The 26,305-nt window shown below is 33.3% G+C and overlaps 1 protein-coding gene across 3 annotated transcripts in view; it reads left to right on the forward strand.

Moving 5' to 3' along the window:
* Nucleotides 1-485: 485 nt before the first annotated feature.
* LOC126847112 (syntaxin-binding protein 5) overlaps nt 486-26,305 on the forward strand; it is a 103,313-nt gene continuing 77,493 nt past the window's right edge. For all 3 annotated transcript variants that reach the window (XM_050587168.1, XM_050587169.1, XM_050587170.1), the window contains exon 1: nt 486-1,221. In XM_050587168.1, the coding sequence (XP_050443125.1) occupies nt 1,102-1,221 (120 nt within the window). In that variant the 5' untranslated portion in view covers nt 486-1,101. The remainder of the gene's footprint in view (nt 1,222-26,305) is intronic.

The following is a 26,305-nucleotide window of genomic DNA, read 5'->3' on the forward strand; positions in this document are numbered from 1 at the left end:
CGGCTGCGTCGGCGGCGATTGTTGGTTTTAATATCTGCCAGGATCGCGCGCGAGATCGGCGAGTCCCAGAGCGGCGTCGTCGGCGGCGGTGTTTCTGCCGCTGGGCCGCCGCGCCGTGCCGCCGCCGTTTAACGATTGGCGACAGCCCGGGATCGGCAGCGAGTTTTCCCCTCACACACACACACACACACACCTCCGCCACTGTGTACCTTTACACGCTCGGCAGTAGAATTTTCCCCACCACCCCCTTTCTCGCCAATCGCCGTATGCACGCGTAGCCCCGTACACCTCCGTGGATGTTATAATATAGTAAACGGAGGCGGTGGACGCGTGGAGTTACGCCGCCGCCGTAACGTATAGTAAACTTTTATCAGCCGCTAGCTCCGTGTCGGGCAGCGGGGAGGGGGGGGGGTGGTGGCGGCGTCACGCACCCGCACTCGGTCACCGGCCGAGCGCACGCGCGTCCACAGTGCCGCCGAGTGAAACGTCGACGCTGCGCGTGTGCCCGTGTGTACTCCGTTACCGTACGCGACACGTTATTTACGCGAGATAACGTTACGGAGAGATAACTACGGTTGCTCCGGTCGACGCGCACACTGCGTCAGTGGTGACTGGTGCCCGTGGACGTTGATGATACATTATTTTTTAGTATTATTTTGTCGATTTTGTTCGTCCTGTAGTGTTGTTTCGGAACGTTTAGTGCGTTCTACGTTCATCAGTTAAAATATTGGAAAAATAATTAATTATTTTATTGCGACCCGTACGGCGCTTATGGGCGCGTTAGTACGTGCGTACGTGTACGTCGTAGGCCGTCCGTAGGAAGGAAACGCGCGGGATATCGTATATGTGTTGACGATGAGTAGAAAATAAAAAAAAATACAAAATTATCGCTTTATAACGCGACGGTGTATGTTTTTTTTTTTGGCGTCGATTTGTCTCCCCAGCCGAGGGACAACGCGATAACGCCACCACCGACTACGACAACAGCGAAAACGATAATAAATAATTTGAATACGATGATAGTGTGGTGAACACTATCCGGACATACGTGTGTGTGCGTGTGTTAGTGCATGTGTATACATGTGTGAGCGAGCGTAGAAAATGAAGAAGTTCACGTTCAAAGGCGTTTTGGACGGCATACGGTCGTCGGTGGCGCCGCAGATAAAGCCCGAGCAGGAGATCGTGGAAACGCTCAGGTCCGACAACTTCCAGGTGGCCAAGGTAAGCATTATAATTAGGTTTTATGTCACTGTTCCGATACGGTTTCGCGGTGAGCGGTGTCGCGCGACGGACCGATTACAGGACCGCGGCGGCCTACAAAAATCGTTGGTCGTTCACAGTCGGCGACAGCGGTTCAACATGTGCGACCATATGGACGTCAGTCAAACAATGCGCCCGCTCCTCGCCGCCCGGCCGAAATGTGGCGCGAGGCATGAGCTTGTTCGCACACCGACGGCTCAAGGTGGTTTACATTCAGATGAGTAGTGGGAGGGGGGGGGGGCTAGACGACAACCGGCTAGGCGGCGGTCGAGCACCGGTTAATCCTCGAGCTTTTTTCTTCTCGTCGAGCGGGGTCTGTGCTCGCTGAAAAAGCAACAACGTGACCGTGTCCGTTTTGTGTGATAAAATGTGTTTTACGACCAGTAAAAAGACTACACACATTTTAGTGTACTTGAAGTAGTTTTTTAAAAACGACGTCAATGATTAAAATTCTCAGTAAAGCCGCATTGTAAAATGTAAATAATGTTGTAACGGTTAATGGTTTTTACATTGATAATACCTAGCAAACCATAATAATAATGAAAATAAAATATATATTATATACAAATGCGATAATGGGCAGCATCATTTCCTTCTTTCCTCGGATTCTTCAAAGCAATGATTTTAGTTTTTCAAAGTGTTCCTATATAGGTTTCCTGTGTTAACATGATGTGTTTTTAGCCTAGGAGTCGATCTAAAATTTTCGTGGACATTTTCGCGTCACCAAATCAAAGCAACCTAGTTATTATTATTATTAATTTGACGATAATAATATTATTACTTTTACTAAATTTATTTGTTCGTTTACTCGGTTTCATTCAGTATTCGTTGTGTCGTATATCTGTTTTTCGCGATGAAAATGAATGTTTACAGTTCAATAATATCCCAAAAACTTGAGTGAACCACGGCAGTACTCACAATTATTGTCATGTATACATCTTACTAGAGTTCTAAGAGAAATTTCGCATCGAAAAACCAGCGGTGAAACTTATCCGTGTTAATATAAGAGTTGAACCTATCATGACCCAAATATTTGAATAAATATCGTGTAACTACTAGTTTCAGTGTTTTACCATCACATAAAATGTTTATGAACCAAATTATTTAAATTAACGGAATATCATGTTATATTCTTATACTTATAAAATGTATATTTTTTATGCAAGTTCCCTTTATTTCAATTATAACTTTCCACATTCTACATGATATTTTAACCCTCAGCACCTGTATACTGTTGATTGCGGTTCGAGGTAAAGTCGAAAGGGGACGACGGACGTTAGTTAGTATAATATGTTTTTGACGCAAATGGTTTTGCCAATATATGTTTTGGCGTTTTATGTATTATGTTATTATACGACCGTGGGCCGTTAAGACTAGCAAAAAACAAAATGTGCATCGAGACGGCTACAGTAAAAGTAAACATAAATTCCGCTTTATTATGTAATGCACCGTAAACGCACGGACAAATAAATGTTACCGTTTTTATTTGTGTTATATTAAATTAATATAATGAAACCGACGCGTTTTTATTGGTTGCACCGAGTATGTCGTATGGGTCTTATGTGGGGTTGTAGTAGCTCCGGTTAGGACCGAGGAAGCCCCAGCGGTACGTGTTTTGACATTCATACAGCCCCCCCCCCCACAGATATCAAACTGAAGTATTTTACCGTTAAATATTTTTACTGTGTTTTTTTTATTAATTTTTAAACCGGTATTAAAATAGCCAGTTAAAAACACCAAATAAATAATTAAGCAATTATATATACAAAAAAAGAATTAACGACCAGCTGGAAAAAAAGTAGGCAAGTATAAATTAATGGCTAGAGATCAAACAAACATATGGAATTAATTAAATATACTTTTACAAGTTTTGTGTTCTGTAATATTCGATTATTTCAACTTAATAAGCTCGTGAACCGTGTGTCTAAAATGTTGTTTAGAAGTAAGTAAAAGATTATATGAATAAGCTACGTTTAATAACGACTAAAATAATAAGAGTAAACTGATTTAAATATATGATTAACGGTAATATGTACCTACACGGTTACCGAGTATACACTCAAAATATGTGTTGCGTGTCTTTATGTATACTTAACTACTTGTACACTACTTTCATTGTAGCTCAGTTCATTAGCTACTAATTACATTCATACGTTTTCGATCTTAAGTAATATTATAGTAGTAAGCCGTTTGTGATTTCAGTTTACTATTCAAATTAAACAAATAATGACATTTTTGAGCAACTGGTATGACATTTTTAAAATGCCTATTTGTGTCAGCCGCTTAATTAAAATTGTGTTTCAATTTGTTTTCAACATTTATTAGTGCGTATCATAAAAACGGATCAAATCATAATGTTTTTATTTCGTAAAGTAACCCGCATTGGTGTACACAAATTTTGTATTGTTTTGTCTATCAAACGTTCGCAGTGTTATGCCAGGTCAGTGATAAAGCACACAATATATTATAATATACAATCCATTCAAGTTATAAGGCTGCTGCCGCCACAATTATAGATTATGAACTGCATTACTACACGCTGGTAAACGAACTACTTAAGTTACTATAGATGCCATAATTTTCCGGTAGTTATGGGTCTTATCTCATCTATTGGGTATTAATGATTGAATAACTATTATTGATAATATTTCAATTGCATTCATTGAGTGTACATTTGTATTACGTAGTAATCTACCGCATGCGTTATTGTCATTTCACTATTTACCCATAAGTTAACGGTTATGATTTTTCCAAGTAGTCCAAGCAAGCGGTGTGTCGTGTCGCGCTTAAATCCATAAGCAGTATCTTAGTAAATACTTGGTTCGTCCTGTTCGTATTAAAAAAAAAACTTATTAATCATTTTGTTTGGTGTTTTTTTTATTTACATAAATAATTTTGTATTTGAAAAAATTGTTGTTGTCTAATTGACAGTGTTGTTTAGTCGTTGTCCGACACAAATTCAAATGCAGCAGGTCTGTGGAAATCTATAGGTCGGCGCACGTTTTTTGTGTATTTGTCACGTGTCCGGCGTTCGGTTAGGTTAAGCTGGTAAAAATATCATTAATTTCCCGTATTGCATACAAAATCAAACGTAACACTATATATCACGGGGGCTAAATTTTTGTTACCGGGAAAATGTACAAAAAGGGCTCAAAGCTACTTCTAAGTACACGGCAGACCGACTGAAGCGATTTTTTTAAGTCGAACCTCAGAAAATGTATTTAGAATGAACATACATAATAAAACGTAGGTATACATCTTGTATTTATAAAATATATAAACATACATTTTCATGAATAGTACAGATGAATAGATTAATGTAGCTATTGTTATTATTAGTTTCTTTTTAGTTTTTACCTTTATGTATTACATGAAATTATCAAATATTAAGTTGTTTTAGTATTTTACAGAGCTCGATCAACTCTTAAAACTCAAACAGTAACGCCATATATATTTTATTAACTTATTAAATTAAAAATAATTTGTCGAAAATTTTCACCGGTCGATAGCCAGTTTTTGATAGTTAATTTTAGTTAAATTTAAGATGGGTGGAGTGTAACTCTGCCACACTACTCTGTCCTAAATGTTTAACTTCAGTTTACCATTTAACTTTTTCGTTGTCTAGATAAGACAGAATAAAAAATAAAAATTTCAGTATGGTAAAACGACACAAACCAAAGCGTTTCCAAAAAGAAAATCTACAAAATTGTGCATTTGTTTGTCGAGAACATTAGTGTGTTATCGCTTATAAACCCTACACCTATAGTGTATTGAGTGTAGAAAAGCCTAGTGGGATTGCAAAAACCACCAAAAAAAAAAGGCAGTGTTGTAGGTACTGGTAACGATTATCGGAGGTCTACGACGCTTCCTATTCGTTTATAGTGCGAACACAAACGCAATCACAACAATCCGCTTTGAAATGGAACACTGCTGGTTTTGAAGGTCGCAGAGCCTTCAACACGCGGCATAATAACAATATATATATTATATGGTACACATATACTTATTATATATATATATATATATGTATGCGCACAAAATATACAATATGGTGTATTTTTAAAGCAGTATAATATACTGTTGTTATTCATTGTGTCTGTGCAACGTTGTCACACTATCATATTATTATGTATGCGTCGATTTGCCCGGATCACAGGTAATCCGACTATGCTGTTTTAGGTGGGAAAGAATTAAAAAAAAAAAACAAGAGTCGCATGCAGTTAACACGCAAATGCACAAACCCTTTTGTACCGATTCTATTAGCAGTAACGTAATTCGCGGTGTACACGGGTCACAGGGTAATCAGAGTAATTTTTTCTACCGGGTTTTAGAAAAAAACGCGGTTAAGATGTATAGGTTTTCTTGGTTAATATTTAAGCTAAAAATATGATGACGACAATTATTATTTTTGATGGTAGCGTCGGAAAATTATTTTTGAATTTTAAATGACAAAGTAAAAATAATTGTATTCGTTTATTTAAACGAGAACGATTTTATGAAAACAAACCGTAACCGGTTTTGAATAATTATTGCTAGGGTTATTTGCAATTTAAAACAATGGGGCGGGTAAGAGGTAAACACTAAACGCGGTAGATATTATTTTTGTCCCCGTGCACTTCTCCTCCTCTGCCAGTAACTTTGCCCTGCTCAAAAAACTGGAGTGTTTATTTAAAACCGACGATCGACCGGTCATTATTTTCATAACATAATTCTGGTTTCAACGGACTAATAAAAAATGTCCAATAGTTTTTCGATATTTTTCAAGTTGCCCTCTAAAACTATCACTTAAAAATATTATTGTTGCACATATTGATGTTTGAGTTAATTTCTTATTTTAAATGTATTCTATCCTCTCTACCTACACTTCAAAAACATCCATTTAAAGGCTTTGTTCAGTGTGTCATATCGACAGTTACAAGCTCCAAGCGTTTGGCAAGTAACATTATTTAATTAGTATTTCAACATTATTATAGTAAAAATTGCCTATTAAACGTTTTTAACTAAAACTATTATTCACAAAAAAAAAACCATTACCGGGTAGTGCATTTTTTAAATACTCTGCGTAATTGAAGAATTGAGTAAATTAATGATGTAAGAAATACTTTAAAACCGGTTTTATCTTAAAATACGACGGAGTATAAAACTCAAAAAAACTTTATTTATTATATTAAAGTTAAAAATCTACCTTTAAATCTTAATTAATAATAATAATTATGCCTCGTATCTAATTTCACAAAGAATAATAAAATGGGTTCAAATGTTGACGTATTATGTCATAATATAACTAGTGTGTACAGGATTATAAAAATAACAATTTTCCTATAGTATTAAAATTGTTTAATTAGGTATTAGTTGATACAGATACATATTTTTGATATTTTTATTACCAAACAATATAAATATATATTATGTGTTAATGCTATATCATAAAAGTTTTAAAGTTTAAATATATATCTATTTTCCAAATCTGGGGATCAGCTAAGAATTCGAACCTTAACAAAATACAAGTCTCACAAAATAAAATACTCCGTCTCATCACTAATTCACCACCTTATATATCAAACCATACTCTACACTCTTATTTACATAAAAAACAATAACACAAGTTGCCAAAGACTACTACAGACGATACCACAATTCTCTCCAAAATCACCCAAATCCCCTTGTAAATAATCTCACATTACCCTCAATGCCCAACAACCCACCAAAGAGACTTAAAAGGAAGTGGCGCAGAGACCTTCTCACTATCAATTAATTTAAAAAGAAGTTAATAAGAGTGTCGTCAGTGGATGGCTTCTCTTTTCATACTTTCAATGTCTGTAATTTACCTGTAATCATATATACTTATTATACTAAAATTGTATAGATCGTATATGTAAAATAAAGGAGGAAAAAAAAATATATATCTATTTAAGTTTTTTTAAAAAATAAAAACAAATGGCGAACACCACGTCAAATATTAGTAGTTATCAGGGAAAATTTGATAAGGGCCTTGGACATGTCATTCTGGCAGTGGTTTATACTTTACATTATAGCATAGTTATTAATTTCGAACAATATACTCGAAAATCCACGTGGCAGAACTAAGTACAGTTGACTAGTATTTCCCGTGTACTTGTAAGATATTATAACTAAGGCTCACTACACTATTTTATAATGGCTTTGCAGTTAACATGCAGAGCATATTAAGTTTCATACAACTGTATTCTGCACAAGAAGGCCAAATACCTAAGTTATTATTCCCCACTTTCTGGTATCTTATCAACTAATAAATATAATACTTGTGTTAAGTAATGGCGGAGCAACAATAAATTATTTAACTAAATAATTATTTGACTAAATTGTTAAGTGTACGACTTGCTACAAATTTCAACAAAACAACAATGTATTTTTAACATTTTTTTTTGACATTTCAGCATAGAAATGCTATTATATTTTAACAGTATGTATAGGGACTCCATTATACCGGGAAGCAATGTGTATAAATATAATAATATATTTTTCAATGTAAATAATAACAATGTCGATGTGTTAAATAAATAACTACGTAATATGTACTTATTTAAGCATCTAAAAAACCTTACCATTTTTCTTCCAGTCGCAATTATGTGCTAGTGATATTTTTTGATTTTGTTTTTATATTTGCCACTTTTGCATTAATACGATTAACATGTTTACTGTATATCCCAGAATAACTGTGCTGTATGTTGCAGTTTTTAAAATTCCAAGTAATATGTTTGAGTTTAGCCGAAATTCAACAGATTACAACAAAAAGTTTATTATTTTTCAAGGATTATTCAAAAGTTGATAAAAAATTGATTGTAACGGTTTATGAAGTATAAACAGCGCAACGTTCATTCTGAAATAGTATGTTAATTTTTTTTAAAAATCAATTCGAGCGTTACCAAATGTCACATCGTTTTGTGAGTCGTCTGCAAGAATTAAACGCAATAAACTGAAGGCTCGTGCGAGCAAGAAAATATCTGGCTGTAATGTATAATACATTTATATTATACACATTGTATGAAGGTGTATATATGTATATATGAACCTTCGCAGAAATATGACGTGCATGTCAGAAAGCAATTAGTATGCGCTTCGTATAAAAAACTGTAAAATAACATCCCACATGACCCTTTCTGGCTTTTTGTGTGTAAAATTAAAAAAAAAAAAATGGTAAAACGAGCAGGAATTAGAGGAGTAGCTCGATCGACCTCCCCGCCAGGATTCACATGTGCGCTGTGTGTTGACTGTTTACACACATTACGTTAAAATGTTTTAACTATAATACATTGTCGCGTCGTGTACAATTTATTGACAGGTAAAACGACGTTGCTTTTGTTTTTTTTCGGCATTAAATTATTATGTTTGATACTGAATATAATGTATCAGGGCTTGATTTGGCCATTCCCAATGGGGCGCGTGCCCGTTTTCAATATGTTTATTGCGCGCAGTACCCGCCACTGACTGAAGGTAAAATAATACATACAACCTATGTATTATTTATATAATATATTAATAATATATATGACATTACATGGATGTTTTGCAGTTATTAATTTGCTTGTTTATAAATTATTACACCACAGACGTTTTTTTTTTTTAAAAAGGCTCGTGCGGAGCAACGATGAATTTTCCACGGGCTAGTGCTCCATTAATGTAATATATTAATACATTATGTGGTGTATCGCATAGGTTGGGCAGTCTCCGACACCGTTTCCGGTCGTTTATAATAATAGCGATAATAATAATAATAATAATATAACGTGGCTCGCGGTCAAGCGAGAACCGCTGGGTTTCATCCCCGAGGACAGAGGGCAAGAGGTGTGTACAGAGCCTACACGTACTGCACAGGACCCTTTATCTTTATCGCAGTAGGTAATGCTTGCCCGGGGGATTATGTTGTCGGAAACCGCAGCGACGGGGCTGTTTCTCAAATTATTTACCGCTAAACGCCGCTGCGAAAACCCCATTCGAGCGCATGCCACGGCCGTGTGTCGGTCATCTAAGACACCAAGTTTAAATATTCACTGTACGGCCAAACAGGGTGGTACATACATTATTACAGACACTGTATGTTAGGGCCATTGACTTTGACGTCATATCATACCGGTCTGGGCGTAGGAATAGATAGACACCGCGCATTAACTGCAATCCCTTCTATGCATAACAATAATTGTTTCGTGTTCCGGATATTAGAAGCTTTCGATCGCATTCGACCAAACCAAAGTGACGCGCTTCACCAACTAAATCATTGAATAAACAATCAACTGGTCGGTTATTGAGCTATAAGATTGTAACACACCACATGCCGTAACACGAATATTGCGGCCTGCAGGTAATTACGTGCAATCGATTAATTAGTACTCAGTTACAGTCATTTTACATAGGTCGAAAAGAACAATGGCCTAGGTTTTTAATATCACTTATTGCCGCCCCAGTAGAACAATGACACTGGTAAAATGGACTAAATGCTTCAATGTGTTTAGACATAGCGAACGCATAAGGTAGAAAAACGACGTACCTGTAGTTGTAATAATTTCCCAAGCATTCGCAGCATTCCCATTCTTTTAAAGTTACATCCCATAAGTGAAAATAATTTGGTTTTTTGGTTCTCCTGTAAAATTCCAATTATTGCAGTTGTGTCATTGTTCTATCGGGGCGGCGATATAATAATAATAATGAGATAACATTTAAGTGAAGTGATAGTACCCTAAATGAATATTGCAAAGTGGATGAGAAAATTCCTTTGTCCACTCATATTATTTTCTTAGTTTGTTATAAAAGAGTTAAAAGAGGCAATCTGTATTGAAGAAATCAGACATTTGACATTCCAATAACTTTTCTATGCTCTATTTTTCTTAGATATGTTTTTTTATTCCCCACATTCACTGATCCACAATTAGTGAATTATTTTTTTATTTTTAAATTCATCTCCGACTATTATATATTTTTTTCGATAACCCGGTAAAATTATATTAATGTTTTGTTTGTCGATGCTGATAATGTTGTTGTTATTAAAAAGGTTAACTATTATCGGAAGAGGTTATGTATTGGTCTCTTTGGATTACATTTGTAACGCATTTTTTCACTTTAATTAAGATTGTTCATAATGTGTTGAGGAGAAGAGACCGAGTTCAGCACCTGCAGAAGGGTCAAATGGTTGATTTCTGTTAATTGCTCAGGCGTTTACACGAGGACATTTTATAACCAAGCGCTTGCCTTTCCTTGTTTGTCCCTATGACCGTGAAAATCATGCGTTTACAATTGCTTAGACTTACAATGAACAGATATATACATACATATATGTGTATGTATATAATATCTGTGTTAATAAAATAAAATATTACGTAGCAGTAATATACTATTTCGGGTCTAATTAACGGCAGTCGAGTCCCCCTCTCGGCTATTGTAATCGAAATTGTTCGGCGAACGCGCTTGTTTAGATGACACGACGTATCCGCTCTGAGCACAGATAAGTCCCCCGCTTTTATTCATGAACTCCTTAAGGATTCGAAGCATATTTCGAAGAAACCCGTTTATTCATAAATCGAGTTCCCGGATTGGCGCAGTAATATTCCGGAGAGGAGCAAAAACAAGCGTTGCACTCTCCATTGACCCATTTCTATCACGTTTCCCGGATTTTTTTTTCGAGGTCAAGTGGTCCTTGGCCTTTCCATTGGCCCGAACGAGGTCATTAATGTTTAAACAGTAGTAGTACCTGGCGCTTTGTATTCGAGAAAGTCGGATCGGTCACAAAACTCAGTCAGCCGTTTCGTTGAAATTGATAAGAATTACAAGAATAATACATTGTTATAGGCTTTTATATTGCAAAATATCATTATCATGGAAATACTAATGGAAATTCGAACGTTGGTCGGTCGTTTCAACTTGGTTTTCGACGCTTTCGTCGAAATCGAAATTTCAACGTTCATTAAAATAATATAAGCATAACAATACTCGTCAAACTGCGTTGGAATTTATCAGCAGGTTTGATCATTTTTACTCGTGTAATGTTTGCGACTGACGTGCATTGTGTAATCGGTGATATAGTCGTCTATTGTGTCGGCCTTTCAAAACTAGGTTAACTCGGTTTCGTTTTCAATATTCCAGATAATATTATTTAAACACCATGCTGCCACTGAATGGCGTTTGGTCGGATACCGTGGTGACAATTATGGACATTTCCCACTCGCCGACGGACCTCCGGATCGGCCCTGTTAAAACTTTAATTGGAAATTCGGTGTAACCAGAACCTACCCGTAGATAGAAAAAACCATTTTGAATAGATCTTAGCCGTTTATCTAGAAATCATAAACAACGATATACATATATATGTATTATTTTCGTTGTCACATTACAGTGTTTATTGTTCAATGCTCGCATAATGTTACCTACGTATTATTATTAATGTTTTAGAGTCAAGGTTGGCGATGAAACGATAAACAATTATTTTTAAAAACCAGTGCTGGGCGCGTGAACCAATTAAGTGCCCATCCGTTAAGTGTATTATTTTTTTATGTGACCTGAAATAATATTATATAACGTTTATTTTAATTTTAATATATTATTATGCAATTTTGTTTACAAACAAATTACAGAGTTGGCGCGTGAACGTTTGGCGCATTACGCGTGAATGGATCTCATCCTTGAATCGAAAAAAACCGGTTATAGAATAAGGACTTCGTGTTGACCCATGACGAAACTCTCTATAAGCGAGTAAACACTAAATAATATAGTATCGGTTTCGGCATTTCATTCCTTCGTCTCGTGTTGCATTTGGTGTGTTTAAAATTATAGTTTAGACTGCATCGAACCGGTGCCAAGAAGTGATATGGACTCGAAGGACTGCGGGAAACAAATGATCATAGTCAATTATTCGTCCGATCTATCCACGAATCGTGTTGTGGAATTACTGAACATTTGGAAGTATTGACTATTATCGTTAGCCCTTTGCTTGAATGTCGACTGATTAAACTTGGGTTTAACGCGTTTCGAATGGTTTCTCGGCGTTGGTGTCAACCACCTGACTATATTATCTTCATGTTATCGGTTAGGTTAGTCGATTCCGGTCACAATCACAGGTTCTTCGTTTATACGTTAAAGTAGCGAACAAAAAATATATTTAAAAAAATCGAATGAATGCTCGACCCACGCACAAAAATGTATTATTCTTTTTATGTAGGTCAGTGAACTGAATTGAGTGAAAAAACGTCACAGACTCGACTGTTGTACACGCAAAAAAATATTAGCGTTCGCTTTTTGCTCGATCATCGTTTTTTGTTGATCACGGATGCGTTTATAATAATTTCGCCGGTTCTATTTTCACCGAAAGGACAACTGTATTCTCATATAAATTTTGTTTTCAAGTACTTACGCCTTACTCTTAAAATATTTCAATACAGTGTGCAAACCAGAGGTTGGGCTTGTGATGCGTTTTATTTTTGATATTATTAGTTTAGTTAAGTGAGTGAGTTCATATGAAGTAAACTTATTTTTTTGTGTTTAAGATTACACTGTTTAATGGGTTGGCGAGTAAGTCAGTAAAATTTTTAATGCTTCTGTGAAGAGTACTTTTTTTTTTGTAGTTGAGATTACACTATTTAATGGGTTGGCGAGTAAATCTGTGATGTTTTTAATGCCTCCAAGAACAGTAAATGTATGAATCTAATACGAACCGCTCGAAACGAGCTTCTTTGTTTAAAACAGCTATTCTCACAATATTCCCTCTAGACTGTTTTATTTTTCCGTTTCATAAAGAAATCGAAAGTTAAAATTGTTATGTATTAAACGGTATTGCTAATTGTATTTTTATGGTCTATTATTGCAATTTATTTGGTCTAGTCGATGACCGAAGATAATACTTTAGTAAAAGTAGAAATATTTATTGTAATATTTGAGTGTTTGTTAAAAAAAAAATATTTGTCTGCCTTACATTATTGATGTATACCAAAAAGTTGGCGTGACTATAATTGTCCTTCATGTCGACGGAGTATTGCTACGCTACTAGTTTTGATATACTGTGCAACATAAATTTATGTATATTGAAGTAGAGACTCTTTTACAGTAGGAACGAAAACAAACGCAACGGTGAATTCAAAATGTGTACACACTATTTCTTATAAGTTACATTACACTATTATAAAATGATATAATATTTTATGTTCTTCTTGTCATTTGGCAGTTTTGCTTATTCGGTACGTACATGTTGTGGATAAACAATTTATTATTAATGTTAGAATAAATTTTAAAAAAAGCCAGCACAGGGGGGTCGAAGTACAGGAGACAGAAGATCACAATTCTTTTGGTGTTTTTTCTCATTTTTAAACAGAAAGGGTGAACTTTTTGGCCTATTAACCAACTTTTTTGGAGATATCGAGTGGGTGTCATTGAAAAAAAACATATCTTCTCTGCTCTGCATCGAAGCTAATACACATATATGACATATGTAAAACCTAAGACATTGGATATGATGTTAAAAAGCATTCCATAATAATAAATAATTGACAACTTATTATTCTGTATTTTTTTCCAGTAGAAGTAAGTTTTTAATGCTTCGTTCACATTTTGTTATTTTATCAAGACTTTTTATTTTTAGAAAACATTTTAAAATGGCATATATGTATTTTTTGAAGATTTTGCTGACTAACATTTGTAAAGCACCCTTTAAAATTTAAAGAGTTTTTTATAGTTTTTTTTATACATATTCTCTGTATTTTATGCAAGAAAAATTGTTTATTAAAAACATTTTGTTTTGCGTATTATTGTATTTACAAAAATATTTACTTAATTAGCATATTAATAACAAACTCTAATAGATAATGGGAATTCTTATTACTTTTTACTGACATGTATATTAACGCAAACCAAGGTTGTTTGAATGTAAAATAACGTTATATTAGGTAACATAAAATAAGAAATTTAATTATAAATAACTACAACTGCTTTCCTATGTAAAAAGTGTGATTAATACTCTTTGTTTCATTAGTATGATTTTCTTTGAGCGAGATCTTCTTTATGTTACTCGTTTTAAATTCTTTACCAGAAATCCGTATGATCTGAAAACATAAAAATTGTGAAGTAGGTAAAAATATTATAGACAATGTAAAATAATATTGAGTAAAACGTAAAATAATCGTATTACCTTTTTTTAGATTATAAAGATTATAGATTAAAGATAATTAGCATCTCGGTATGTATAAATGATTCATCCTGTATAAACCCAAATGGAATTTGTTCTATTTACAATCATGCTGTTTGTAGATTAGCTTATTGTTACTATTATTATGTTATTGTTTGATCGTTTAGCGTAATGCGCATATTATTATCAAATATTAAATATATACATGACTCGACCGTTCATATCATGCTGACTTGTTCCAAATAATTAATATTATATGATACATTTTTACTACAGTATGTTCATGATATTGTTTGTAAATTTCACTATACTATAGAATATATATTTGTTATTTGTACTTAAAAATAAATTAAAAGACTACACGTGACCTATTATTTTAAAATATTTTTTATATATTATGTTTATGTATGTTGTTATGGTGTTTGTGTGATCGACACATTGAGTGCTATTAACGTTGTTTATGGTACTCATGCATGCTTGTAGGTATTTAATAAAAATATAAACTAACAAACAATTATTATCGTAAAAAGATAAAGGACGAACGGTTGACAAAGTAGTGGGCTACTTGTAATGTAGCGCGTTTGCAAATCATTATGAATAGATGTAATATTAGTTGCAGCTGTCCAAGGAGTTTAAGCTAGTACGAGTTTAACGTATAGTGTTATTTGACGATTTGTGTGTATTAAGTTTAGATTTCTTAGGCGTACACCAATTTCCTCCAGGAAACTACGAGTTGTATCCAATTCATAACTTTTAGGGTCATAAACTACTAGTTGACATCCGTGCCAAATAATCAATATCTGTATCCGAGTTGCCTCCCAAGGATCTCCAAACTCCCTTCCAACGAGAACCCTTTTAAGCCAGGTTAAAAATATGAGCTTTAATATATTGTTTTTATAACTTTTCATACATATGAACGCAATTGTGCATAATACTACGTGCTTTATGTACAGTTTTTTTTATGAACAATTTATCAATTTTCTATGTTAAAAGAAAAGCTCTGTATGTTTTTGTTGGAAACTAAATTCATAGCCATTTAACATTTTTAATTTTGTTTCTTTTCCACATAGCGTTTTTACGAACTGCGACTATTATCATTAAAGTAAATATTATAATGTTTAACGCGCCACAAAATGACCTCATTATAATGTTCCGAAAAGGGAAAAAAGTGCCACTACATATTTATCTAAATTTTTCTTTTTACAATTGCATTAGTACTATTCCCATATAACAAGTAAATGCATGGGAAAAATTGTATTTTTTTTATATAAAATAAAATAATTAAACTTATTCGATTATTTGCGTTAAATCTATTTAAATTAGTTGCTGTCCTTATTAAATAACAAAACGGTCAGAAATACATGATATAAAAAAAAAAATAATAAAGTTTTCGAAAGAATGAATATTATTTTAATTCCGTTTGTATAATAAAAATAACTTTGGAAGTCATTATTTTTTAATTTGCATATTTTATACTTAAAAGTTTTTAAAAAAATTAACATTTTGGTATGCTGATATTATATGATTTTTTTTGTCTATTTCTCCGCTCCAGATTATACTGTTATCTTATTTTGATGGTTAAATGGTTTTCAACGCCTGTATGTATGGATGTGTGACCTGTTTTTTTTTTTGAGTTTGTAAAGCTCTGCAGGTCCTTCTAAATATATATATATATATATATATATATATATATATATGTATAGACTGTGTATTGTGACTTGTGTTTGCTTTTAAAGTTATAGCGGGTCAAACAAAACAAAAAGTTATAATCATAATGTAAACATTAGGGGCATCCAAAACGTTGTTGCCGTGACAGTATAGTAGTGGTTTAGCGTCTAAACACTGAATGTTTTTTTAATTTAAATTCGATAAAAAAAATTGCACTTTTCGCGCGGCGATGGCGACGGTGGCCGTAAAAGGCGGCAATAAACGCCCTTTGGACTGTGTCCAGTCTTTCTTCGGACATCGTGTCCCCTTTTCTATTCATCTTTTCCGAGAGTAAAAGCACGATAGTAGTGAGTGCATGTGGGTATCATTGGCTTTGGTCCAAACAAGCTGCGGTGTTCTTAAAAGTTCTTGACCCAATCGGACACAAGTCACGCGCGCTTGTTGTATTCTTTGGAATTTCTTTTCTCCTCTTTTATCTTTGCTCACAACAAATACGTTTTATTGCACGGAGTTCCAACCGAGAAGGCACCGGGTAACACTACTTAAGTCGTACTAAACTTACTGGTGCCATTAGATTATCATATTAATGAGACGCAAATATTTTAAAACAGCAGAAGTAAAGGCGGTAATGTACGTCACTAACGGCCGTGTTTCTGGTAAGAGAATACGCGTGTTTGTTCTTTTGAAACTGTTATCATTTCAAAGGAAACTCATGTTATTGTTTATAAAAACACATTTTGTTTTGTTTATTCAAAACTTTTACCGAGATTACTTTGTGTAATGGTTTTTTTTTTCTAAATTGAACGTATACATAATGTATACGGGTTTCTCTTCACGAGATCGATGCCAGAATGAGGGTGTCAAACAAAAGAAGAATTTAAGTCAAATGAATAATGAATACAGGTATAAAATATTGAACCAGTGGGGGAATATTTAATATTATCGAATACAAATTCTATCCACAAAAATATTCACTTTAATGTGAATTTATAGCAGACTCACTCTGAACAGTCTACCGTTAGCGCTGAACTCTGAAGATCTTTCTGTATTTATGTATCTTTCAGTTATGTCATATTCAGTCTTATACCTTGATTTGTTAATTTAATGCAAAATCTCATAGTTAAAGTCATTTATAAAAACACAATTAGTAAATTACAACTGTAATAAAATATATGGCACCTTGTATTGTCTTTTCGTAAAATATATATACAAGGTGATTTTTTACCACTCAATATCTCAAAATTTTTAGTACATCATTCCCAATTTAAAAAGTTAATAAAATAGTTATATACGTTACCGTTCAAAATTCAAAAGTTGCTATCAAAAAAAACCAAGTTGGAAAGGGAGTAAAAACAAAGAAAGTTGCCAAAACTGAGATCACATTGTATAAATCATTATGAAAAAAAACATTTTAATTTCTTATTAAATCTTATGATATATTGATTGGGTTATGATAAAAAAATAACCCTGTATATTGTATAATATCATTTTTGACTTATCATTTTACTTTTTAATTAAATCATAAACGTATAAACTAATATATACATGTATACAGTCACAATAGGATATATAATAATTATTAATTTTAAGCGGTTTTCAAAAAATTACCTGCTTGATATAAAGAAAATACTGATAGCTATTAAATATACACATGAATTAATATTATGAATACTAAGTTGAACTACATTAATGTGTGTATTTGTTTTTAATTTATTCGCGTTTATACTCTAGATTATATAGAGAATTTTAACAAATATTCCAATAATAGTAATCAATTTTGTTGCCTTAAGAGAAAATAATATTGAGTATTTGTTGTGTTGGATATTGCTTGCGGTTTAATAGTATTGCATCAACTCTGATTATGTAAAAGGGGAGAGCTATGTCGGTATATCTCAAAACAGGGTTGTGCATTTTGCGTTGTTTGTCATATACTGTATCAACCATGTGCAGATAATCGGCTAAGCGGGTTATGTTTTAAAAGCAGCTCATTGTGATGGACATAATATTATTACTTTGACAGTTTAGGTAAAATCTAATTGGACTTACTAACAAATTTAATGATCCCAGTCTGATTGGCTAAATGTGTCAATGTAGAATTAAATTTAATACTACAGTATCCATTAGATATTCAGTATACCTACATGTACTTAATATACATCAAGAACACTTAAAATCTGATGGTAAAATTGTGTAGACTACTAATTCTATTAAGTTTTTTTTTATAGCCCTCCAAACTAACTCGACATTTATACCCCGCAAGATATCTCTAACAAGTATATTTTTCTTTTCAAATGGCTTGCTCAGCTCAGTTGAGAGTATTTTATTAGCGTGCAGTATTGACAATAAAGTACTTATATGGAATGATATAACTGTCAAGTGAAGAAGACGACTGTAACGGTCGACTGCAAAAGTCTCTAGTTAAATTAATGAGATTTTCTTACACAGGCGAAACAGTTATTATTATATATATACGCGGACACCATAAACTGAAGTATGGTTTTCTTTTTTTCTTTCGCTTTTGTCTTTAAATTGGATTGCATTTGCCACGCGATTTATTATTTATAAAAACATTTTCTCGGGGTTTCCTTGTTTTAAACAACGAGCTGTTGCGAGCTGGGTTGTTACTCTTTAATAAACTGTTTCGTTGAGGCCTATAAACATTTTATAGTGTATAATTGGGTTTTTCATTAGTCGAGCTCGAATGTTAATGACCGCGAATGTATTAAAGTATAAATCTCAAAATATCAAAATTTGCAATTTTATGCCTTTATTGATATCGGCTAAAAAGTTTTCGTCGACTTGAAATAATATAAATAACATTTAAAAAAAAATATGCAAAGTCATAAACATCTGAGCTTTAGTCATTAGGTATTGTTTACACTACATTTAATTGATTCTCGAGTATTAAAGTTTGTTATGAATGATTGGTTTCTCGTTTCAATAGATTACTCCCCAGAAATCCAAGTTATTTATTTATTTTGAATTCATCTTTCGGGTTAAATATAGCCCATAATAATAATATTATTGCACCGCCCATTTTTAAGGAGTAAAGTATAGGCAATTTTTTACAAAATCTTAATTTAAAGGTGAAACCGTGATGTGTAATTATTAGTTCAAAAACTAGGACTCTATTTCGGTAGTTAATTTAGTTTTTGGACTTTCACATCATCCTTGAAAGCGATTTAAAAATGTTTTTTCTTCTCTACTTTATTGTCTTTATTGTTTACTATTAAAAAAAAAAATGTAAAATAAATTGTAAAAAAATGCAAAAATTAACCTGTTGGTCATAGCGGATCCGATCTCGTGGTCAGAATTGTTACTAAGGAAATCAGAGTCCTAGTCAACAGCTTACACCGATAGCCCTACGGCTCAGGTTGTTTATTTTGATTGATTTTAATCTATTTAAAGAAACCAAATGAGTATATTTTTTACATTTCTAATGGCAGCGCGTTTTCGTTTTCAACGGAAGCGCATTTGTCGATAAAGGTTTTCGGCTGCATTTTAACACTGTGTGTGTGTTTGTCCAACAGAAAACTCTTGTGACGATTGATACAATTTTACCCCGACCGAACGGTATTTAAGCTAAACTAGAATAACCTTTTTACGGATTCACATAGGAGAAGGATACAATATCACTCATTTTACCTTACTCGTCAACGGCTTTGGATAATAATGATGAAATACGGTTTGAAGTGCGTAATATGGACAGTTACACTTTACCGTGTTCGAGTTTTCTCTATTTGAAAGGAAAGATTAAGAGGGCGTCGCACCGGTGATTTTCAGTGGTAAAAACATTTTTAAGCAGACTGAAAATAATTCGCTTAATTTTGGTTTTAGAGTAAAAGCACCCATTATAAAATGAAAAGAGAACAATATTCCGGAGGGCAAGACGGTGCGTTTTTTTCATTATTCCAAGTATAACGCTCAATACATAGTTTAGAAATAACGACTGTTTTAACATTTTTAAATGACTGTAACTTTTCAAAAATTAATTTTTTTTAAAAAAAACGCACCGTCTTGCCCTCCGGTATATTGTTATCTTTTAATTTTATAATGGGTGCTTTTACTCTAAAACCAAAATTAAACGAGTTATTTTCAGTTGGCGTAAACATGTTTTACCACTGAAAATCACCGGTGCGACGCCCTCTTAAATCTTGGAAAAATCTCTAATGAAGTATGATATTTTCGCTTGTATTATGAACAAAAAAGCGTGTACGCACTTTTATATTATTAAAGTCCTCGTAGAATAAAATAAACAAAGAGGCGAGTGAGACAAAAGTACATGGTGGTAGATCATCAGCACGTTTGTGCTATTTACCAAACTCATTTATGAAACTCGGATGCCTATTGTTAGTATTGGACACCTTCACCTTCCAACCTGATTATGAAGGCAAAAGTCTCGGCAAAACTTAAATAGGCACAAAATATATAATTCGGTGCGTACCTGAGCAAGTATTGTTTTTATTATAATATTGTGTGCTTATTTTTGTGTCTCACGATATCTTCTAAACCGCCGAACCGATTTGTTCATGCAGCAACTCTATTGATCAGAAATAGTACTCAAAATGTACTTCATTGGGCCAAAAATTAAAAAAATCACTTCACCCCTCCCCGTCCAAAATAGAAAAAATATTTTTTTACAACTTAAATTTACGGCGCTCTTGAAAAATAGCCAATGAATTAGCTCCAAATTTGTATGAACTAATCTTAAGTTCAGGTGCAATCGAAAGTATCATAAACCAATTCCCCTAGAAGGGGATGGAAACTTTTTCTTTATTTCTCTTTTTCGAGCGAAGTTTTAGGCCCTAAGGTCTTATAAATAGACTAAAGGTAGATTTAACACGAGGATGTACATGTACGATTGTCTTAAATCTGTAGTCAAACACTTTTTTTTTTTTATAAAGGAAAGCCGTAAAAATAGGAAATATTGCACTATGTCCGTTGTAAATTTCTGGGTTGCTATGTGTGAGAGAATCGACAGTCAACTGCAGGTATCTGAAAAACAGATTTTCATTATAAATTGTTAATTACGATAACAACGGTAACAAATTATTATAGCCAGGCGATCAACCCTAATCGTATTCGCTCCAATACTCAAAATTTAAAATAAGAACATTATTGCTTTTATTATAATTGTATCGATTTTTGTATTTATAGTATTTACCATCTACTGATTCGCATCGAAGTGACTATTTAAAATTGATTTTATCACTTTCAGTTATAATTAGTTTCGTAAGAACCCAAGTGTAAAATATATAACCATATAATCAATATAAAATTATAATAGCATTACAGTTTCGGCTAATCAGTTTTATAATTGTAAAACATAATACCTAATGGGCAATTATTAAGCTGCGTAAGCACTTTTAAAACTGTATTTTAGCCTTTTTAAAATTTATTTCCGGCAATAGCTGTACCTTTTGCAAGATGTATGATGATTATTTCTTTAAAAGATGATTCTAAAAGAGCGAACATAATAACGGCGTTTACGATCCTTAGCTTTGTGTAATAACTTTTTATTTTTCTACCATCACTCAACTTTTATGGCTTTACATGATGTGCGCAAAATGGGCGGTGTCGGTCTATCCATCAATTTCACTGTGTTTTTTTTTTTGGACATTGAGAAAAAAAGACAAAGGGAGGTCCCCTACGAAGTAAGGATGCGTCGAAGACAAAAACTCTAAACGATTATTTTACGCGTCGAGGGTTCTATACAACGTAATAATATAACCGTAATATGGTACATTATACTCTTTTAAATCAAATTCCGAAGACCATAAAATTATGCGTGACAAACCAATATGGTGGGCGAAAGCACAACTTCCGATAGATTACAACTGTAAAATATTGTCAACCCGATTAGGGTTAGATGCTATTATAATACCATCGGCAATGCTTTTATTTATAAACTACTGATGCTACTGACTATCCTAAATGAAAAGATGCGCGTTCGTGTGTTGATGATATCTATGGTTGATTAATAGAGCGTAAGAATTTTCCGTATACTCGACATGATTTTTTAAGATGGCTGTTATAATTATATGATTTCTTACGTCCATATTGACAAGCTCGTCGCGATCGAAGAATTTAATAATACTAGGCGCGCATTGTTGGAGCATTTACAATTTCTAAACGATCGCACTTCAATCAAATTGAACTCTAATTACCAAAAGCATTAGTTTCTCCACTAGAAAGAGAAAAAAATGGAAATGAAAATGCTTCTGAAAGTAAATTTTCCAATAAAACCAGACGATCTGTAACGTTTAAATACCGTTTTAGCCTTTCGGTTTATTAAAATTACTTTTTAGAACTGATACTCGGGTTTCTACCGAGTCGATACGGTCCAATTTTATTTAATACTTAACTACACATTTGTAATTGCATCTATAGTATTTCTATAGACAAAATCACAATTGTTTTGACCTAAAACCACGTATCGGGAGAATCGCTATCATTATTGGGCTACAGTGATCGGATTAAAACCAGATTAACACATTTAATTATATTAACAAATGAACACATTTTTATTTATAATTTTAACTCATAAAAAACTCTATTATAGTTAGTGAAACAATAAAATATAGTAAAAAAAAAAAAAAAAACTTTGGGTAACAACGTATATGTTGTTTTGTTACTCGAACACCAATCACGTTGTTTTTGTTTTAAGATTTTCCCTCTATTTGTTTTTTATTGTTGGGTAAACTGTTTGAACTCGCATAGAGATAAGAGGTTTTTTTTTGTACTTGTTGCTGATAAATCCGTCGTCCTCTCAAACGGCGACCGGCGGAAAAATCGTTGGCGTACCTTAAGGGTGAAACGTTTTTTTTTTGTTGTTTGCAGACCTTTCGTTTGAGATATGCACACAAACGCTTCGGAAAAGTGATAAACCGCTTTTAACATTAATTGACGAAATACGCTCAGGCTTAGAAATAAATACTGATCTTAATATTATATAATATCATTAAACGGAATCAATATATTATGTACCATTTAATAACACTGTTAAATTCTTAATAATAACACTTGACTGACGTTTAACGTTGGGACCCCATGTTAAAATGAAACTCCTATCTTTTTCTTTTCATCGAACACTCAACCTAAATATAACTATTATTCTGTAGCGAAAATAACACATATCAAACAATTTCAAATGTTTCAGTCTAAAGTCCTAAGAACAATTACTAACTTTCTATAGAGGGCTATAACATGCCTTCGACGAAACTATTATCTCTGATGTTAACATCCCCATGGTAAGTAACAAAGCAAAACTAAGCTACCTGCGATTTAACTCCCAAACTTCCAAACCAAAAAAAATTCACTAATTTCGAACCTATGCAAATACCATATCCTCGGAAGCTCTAATGCTAAGCTGGAGCAGAGATCATTTACCCCTTTTCAAGAAAGACACATACCTTTTTATACATTATAACTTTCCATGACCAACTTAAAAAGTACTGTTTAAAAAAAAAAATGTTTGATATTTACAAATTTATTATCTAGATTCTAGAAGTATTACTACATTGTAAATATTTCATTACATCATTTCATATTCATCATCACGTATACGTATTGTTCTAGTTGTTAACTATATAATATAATATGAATGTAGTATTTGTCAATAAATTGTCGAAACGTCAGCCCACTGATACGAATGTCGTGATGATAAATTCGGACCATTTGACGGAAAAACACACATATGTATGTATATATGTATTTCGAGTACTCGTCTTTTTTTAAACTTTGTTCGCTCACACACGCCTATAGAGATTACTTAAAACCCATCGATCCGTTAAAGCGGCGGTAATGGTGGTATATTTTTAAATATCATCATATTTTTCTATACCGTCAAACTTTGCACATGTGATTACACGACCGCCGTTTGTTGTTAGGTATTTACGATATTTTTCACCGCTATAATAACCAAGTAATATTATTACTGGATGCCAGTCGACCGTGAAACCGTGTAGTTAAAAAGTTTTTGCGGTTTTCGCGGCTTGCGTTAACGACACCTTACGCACTTCCATGACCGTGAATACCAGTTAACCGTTTTTCTTTTTCTTTTACAAACAGAACCTATGAGGTGGGATTGTTTAGCAAGTGACTTCCACCTCGTTAGCCATCGTTTATTTACATACACATAAATACCGTTTTCTGTAAAATCTTCTTTACCCATGCGGACGAGCGGGCTCCACTGACCTAGCCGACACATAGACACATTGACCTAGCTCTATACAGTATACACTTGCATTTATTATTCTAATAATAGGCTGCTCTTCCGCTTAGTAGTAGCTCCCATTCTCTTTCATGTCTTGCCTTTGCGTCCATGATTGTGCCAACCGTGTTTACAAACGCTACCCTTACTTTATCAAATGTTTTCATTAGGCGCCAAACCAGTTATCCGTTTACGTTTGATTATTTTACACAATATAGAAATCTAGTGAAATCTACAACGCTGTCGTTTATTTTGTTTTTTAAATTATATTTAAGTTGTTATTAGTGGAAAAAAATATGTGATTAACTACAAAAATAACCAAACTTTTAAAAAATTATAAAATTAATAAAAAATGTTTAATACTACTGTAGAAATTAAATGCTTTAGAACATAATATTAATCTAAAATATCAAAGTTGAATGTTGGAATAGTCGGGTACCTTCATTGATCCCTGTTGTTTTTAGACATTTCTTTCTTGCTTATTTTTAAATAGTTAAAACTTTACAATGTATTTTTAACTGAAGATACAAAGTAGAGTACGTGTTTTTTTTTACAGTAGGGAGTAAAAATTCATCCTCAGATAGTATGGGTTTTAACTTAAAAATCAAATAAACGGTAAAAATATTCATACAACTTTTGATTATTTTAGTTTTTATATTTTAACAAAATTGTTTGAACAACCTAAAAATGTACACATCGTGTTCCTCTTAACTTACGGCACGCTATAATTTTTTTTTAACGTCGTATTAGTTATAAATGTCTATGTAATATCCTTAAAGATATATAAAGATAGAGTAATATCGATATACTTTGACGAACCAAAAAAATACCTATTATAAACCCTTTTCCTTAAAAAGAGTGGTAACTTTTACTTTATTCTAATTTTTCGACCGTAGTTTCAGTATTGGGCTAAAAATTAGATTGAACATAAATCCAGATTGGAGCTATAGCATACACAATTTACTCAAAAACTGTAGTCAGTTTTTTATTCATGAAAAAAACCTAAATAAGGAGAAAATACACATTGACCGTATTCAAGTATAAATAAATCAACAGATTAGAAAAATATTAGACAAATCTTTTTATTATATTCAACGTAAATGTATCCACTACTAAAGCTAACAATTTTAGAATATTATTGGATTTCCAATGATTTTTATCGATATTAAATATATTTAGTACCATCTACATATTAGCATCGAAGCGTTTTATTAATTAAAATTGATATTATCACTCTGATGACCTCGCTATGCTTTGCCCCACTCCACTGTGCTGGCTTTCGTTTGTTCTAATCGAAAAAGACACTGGTAAGCATTTGAAATAATTATATTATTTATGTATCGCCGCGTTTTACTTTCTATGATTCATTTTTTTCCCAAACCTTATCGGTCCGTTGTACGTGTGACTGAATCTGGGGTTTTTGGCTTAAGTATATTACAGTGATTTACCATACAAAAAGGAGATGTACATACATAATATATATATATTTCAACAAAGTTTGCCTTTCGAACGGTGGTCCCATTTCGCAACGACTCCCTCGCCTTGGTCAAACGGGTTTGGGATATCTACAAACTGTTCGGTTGGTTGCTTTTCGATTTATTATTATTGTTTGCGATAGGAAAAAAAAACAATGTTCTGAGGGTAAAATGACTTTAATACATGTATATGTGTATGGCTCTTTTTTCACTCCTCCCCCGGTTTCTTTTTTCTGTAAGGACAATGGGCTACTTCTAGCCATCGATCACTCCCTCTTACATTAGAGCGCCGCGGAGATTCGACTCCGATGTCAGTTCTACCATTTCTTAACAAGAAAGCTCCGCCTTTTTCAACGTAAACTTTTATTTAACTCATATGCAAACTTTTAAAGGGGAGAAAAAACAAATTTCAATTCGGCGGCCTCTCTACTAAATTATATCGTGGCGCCGGCGACGGAGACGGTCTTATGTTTTCCATGATTTTTCAGACGCACATTTTTAACTTAACGCTTTTCAATAGGTATGACGTACGCGACTATAGTCAACGGG

The sequence above is a fragment of the Adelges cooleyi genome, unplaced genomic scaffold (assembly GCF_023614345.1).
Source record: "Adelges cooleyi isolate 19-005CV unplaced genomic scaffold, UGA_ACOO_1.1 ACOO_flye_CR_arks_rails_tigmint_CR_PRNA_9, whole genome shotgun sequence".
Classification (NCBI taxonomy): Eukaryota; Metazoa; Arthropoda; class Insecta; order Hemiptera; family Adelgidae; genus Adelges; species Adelges cooleyi.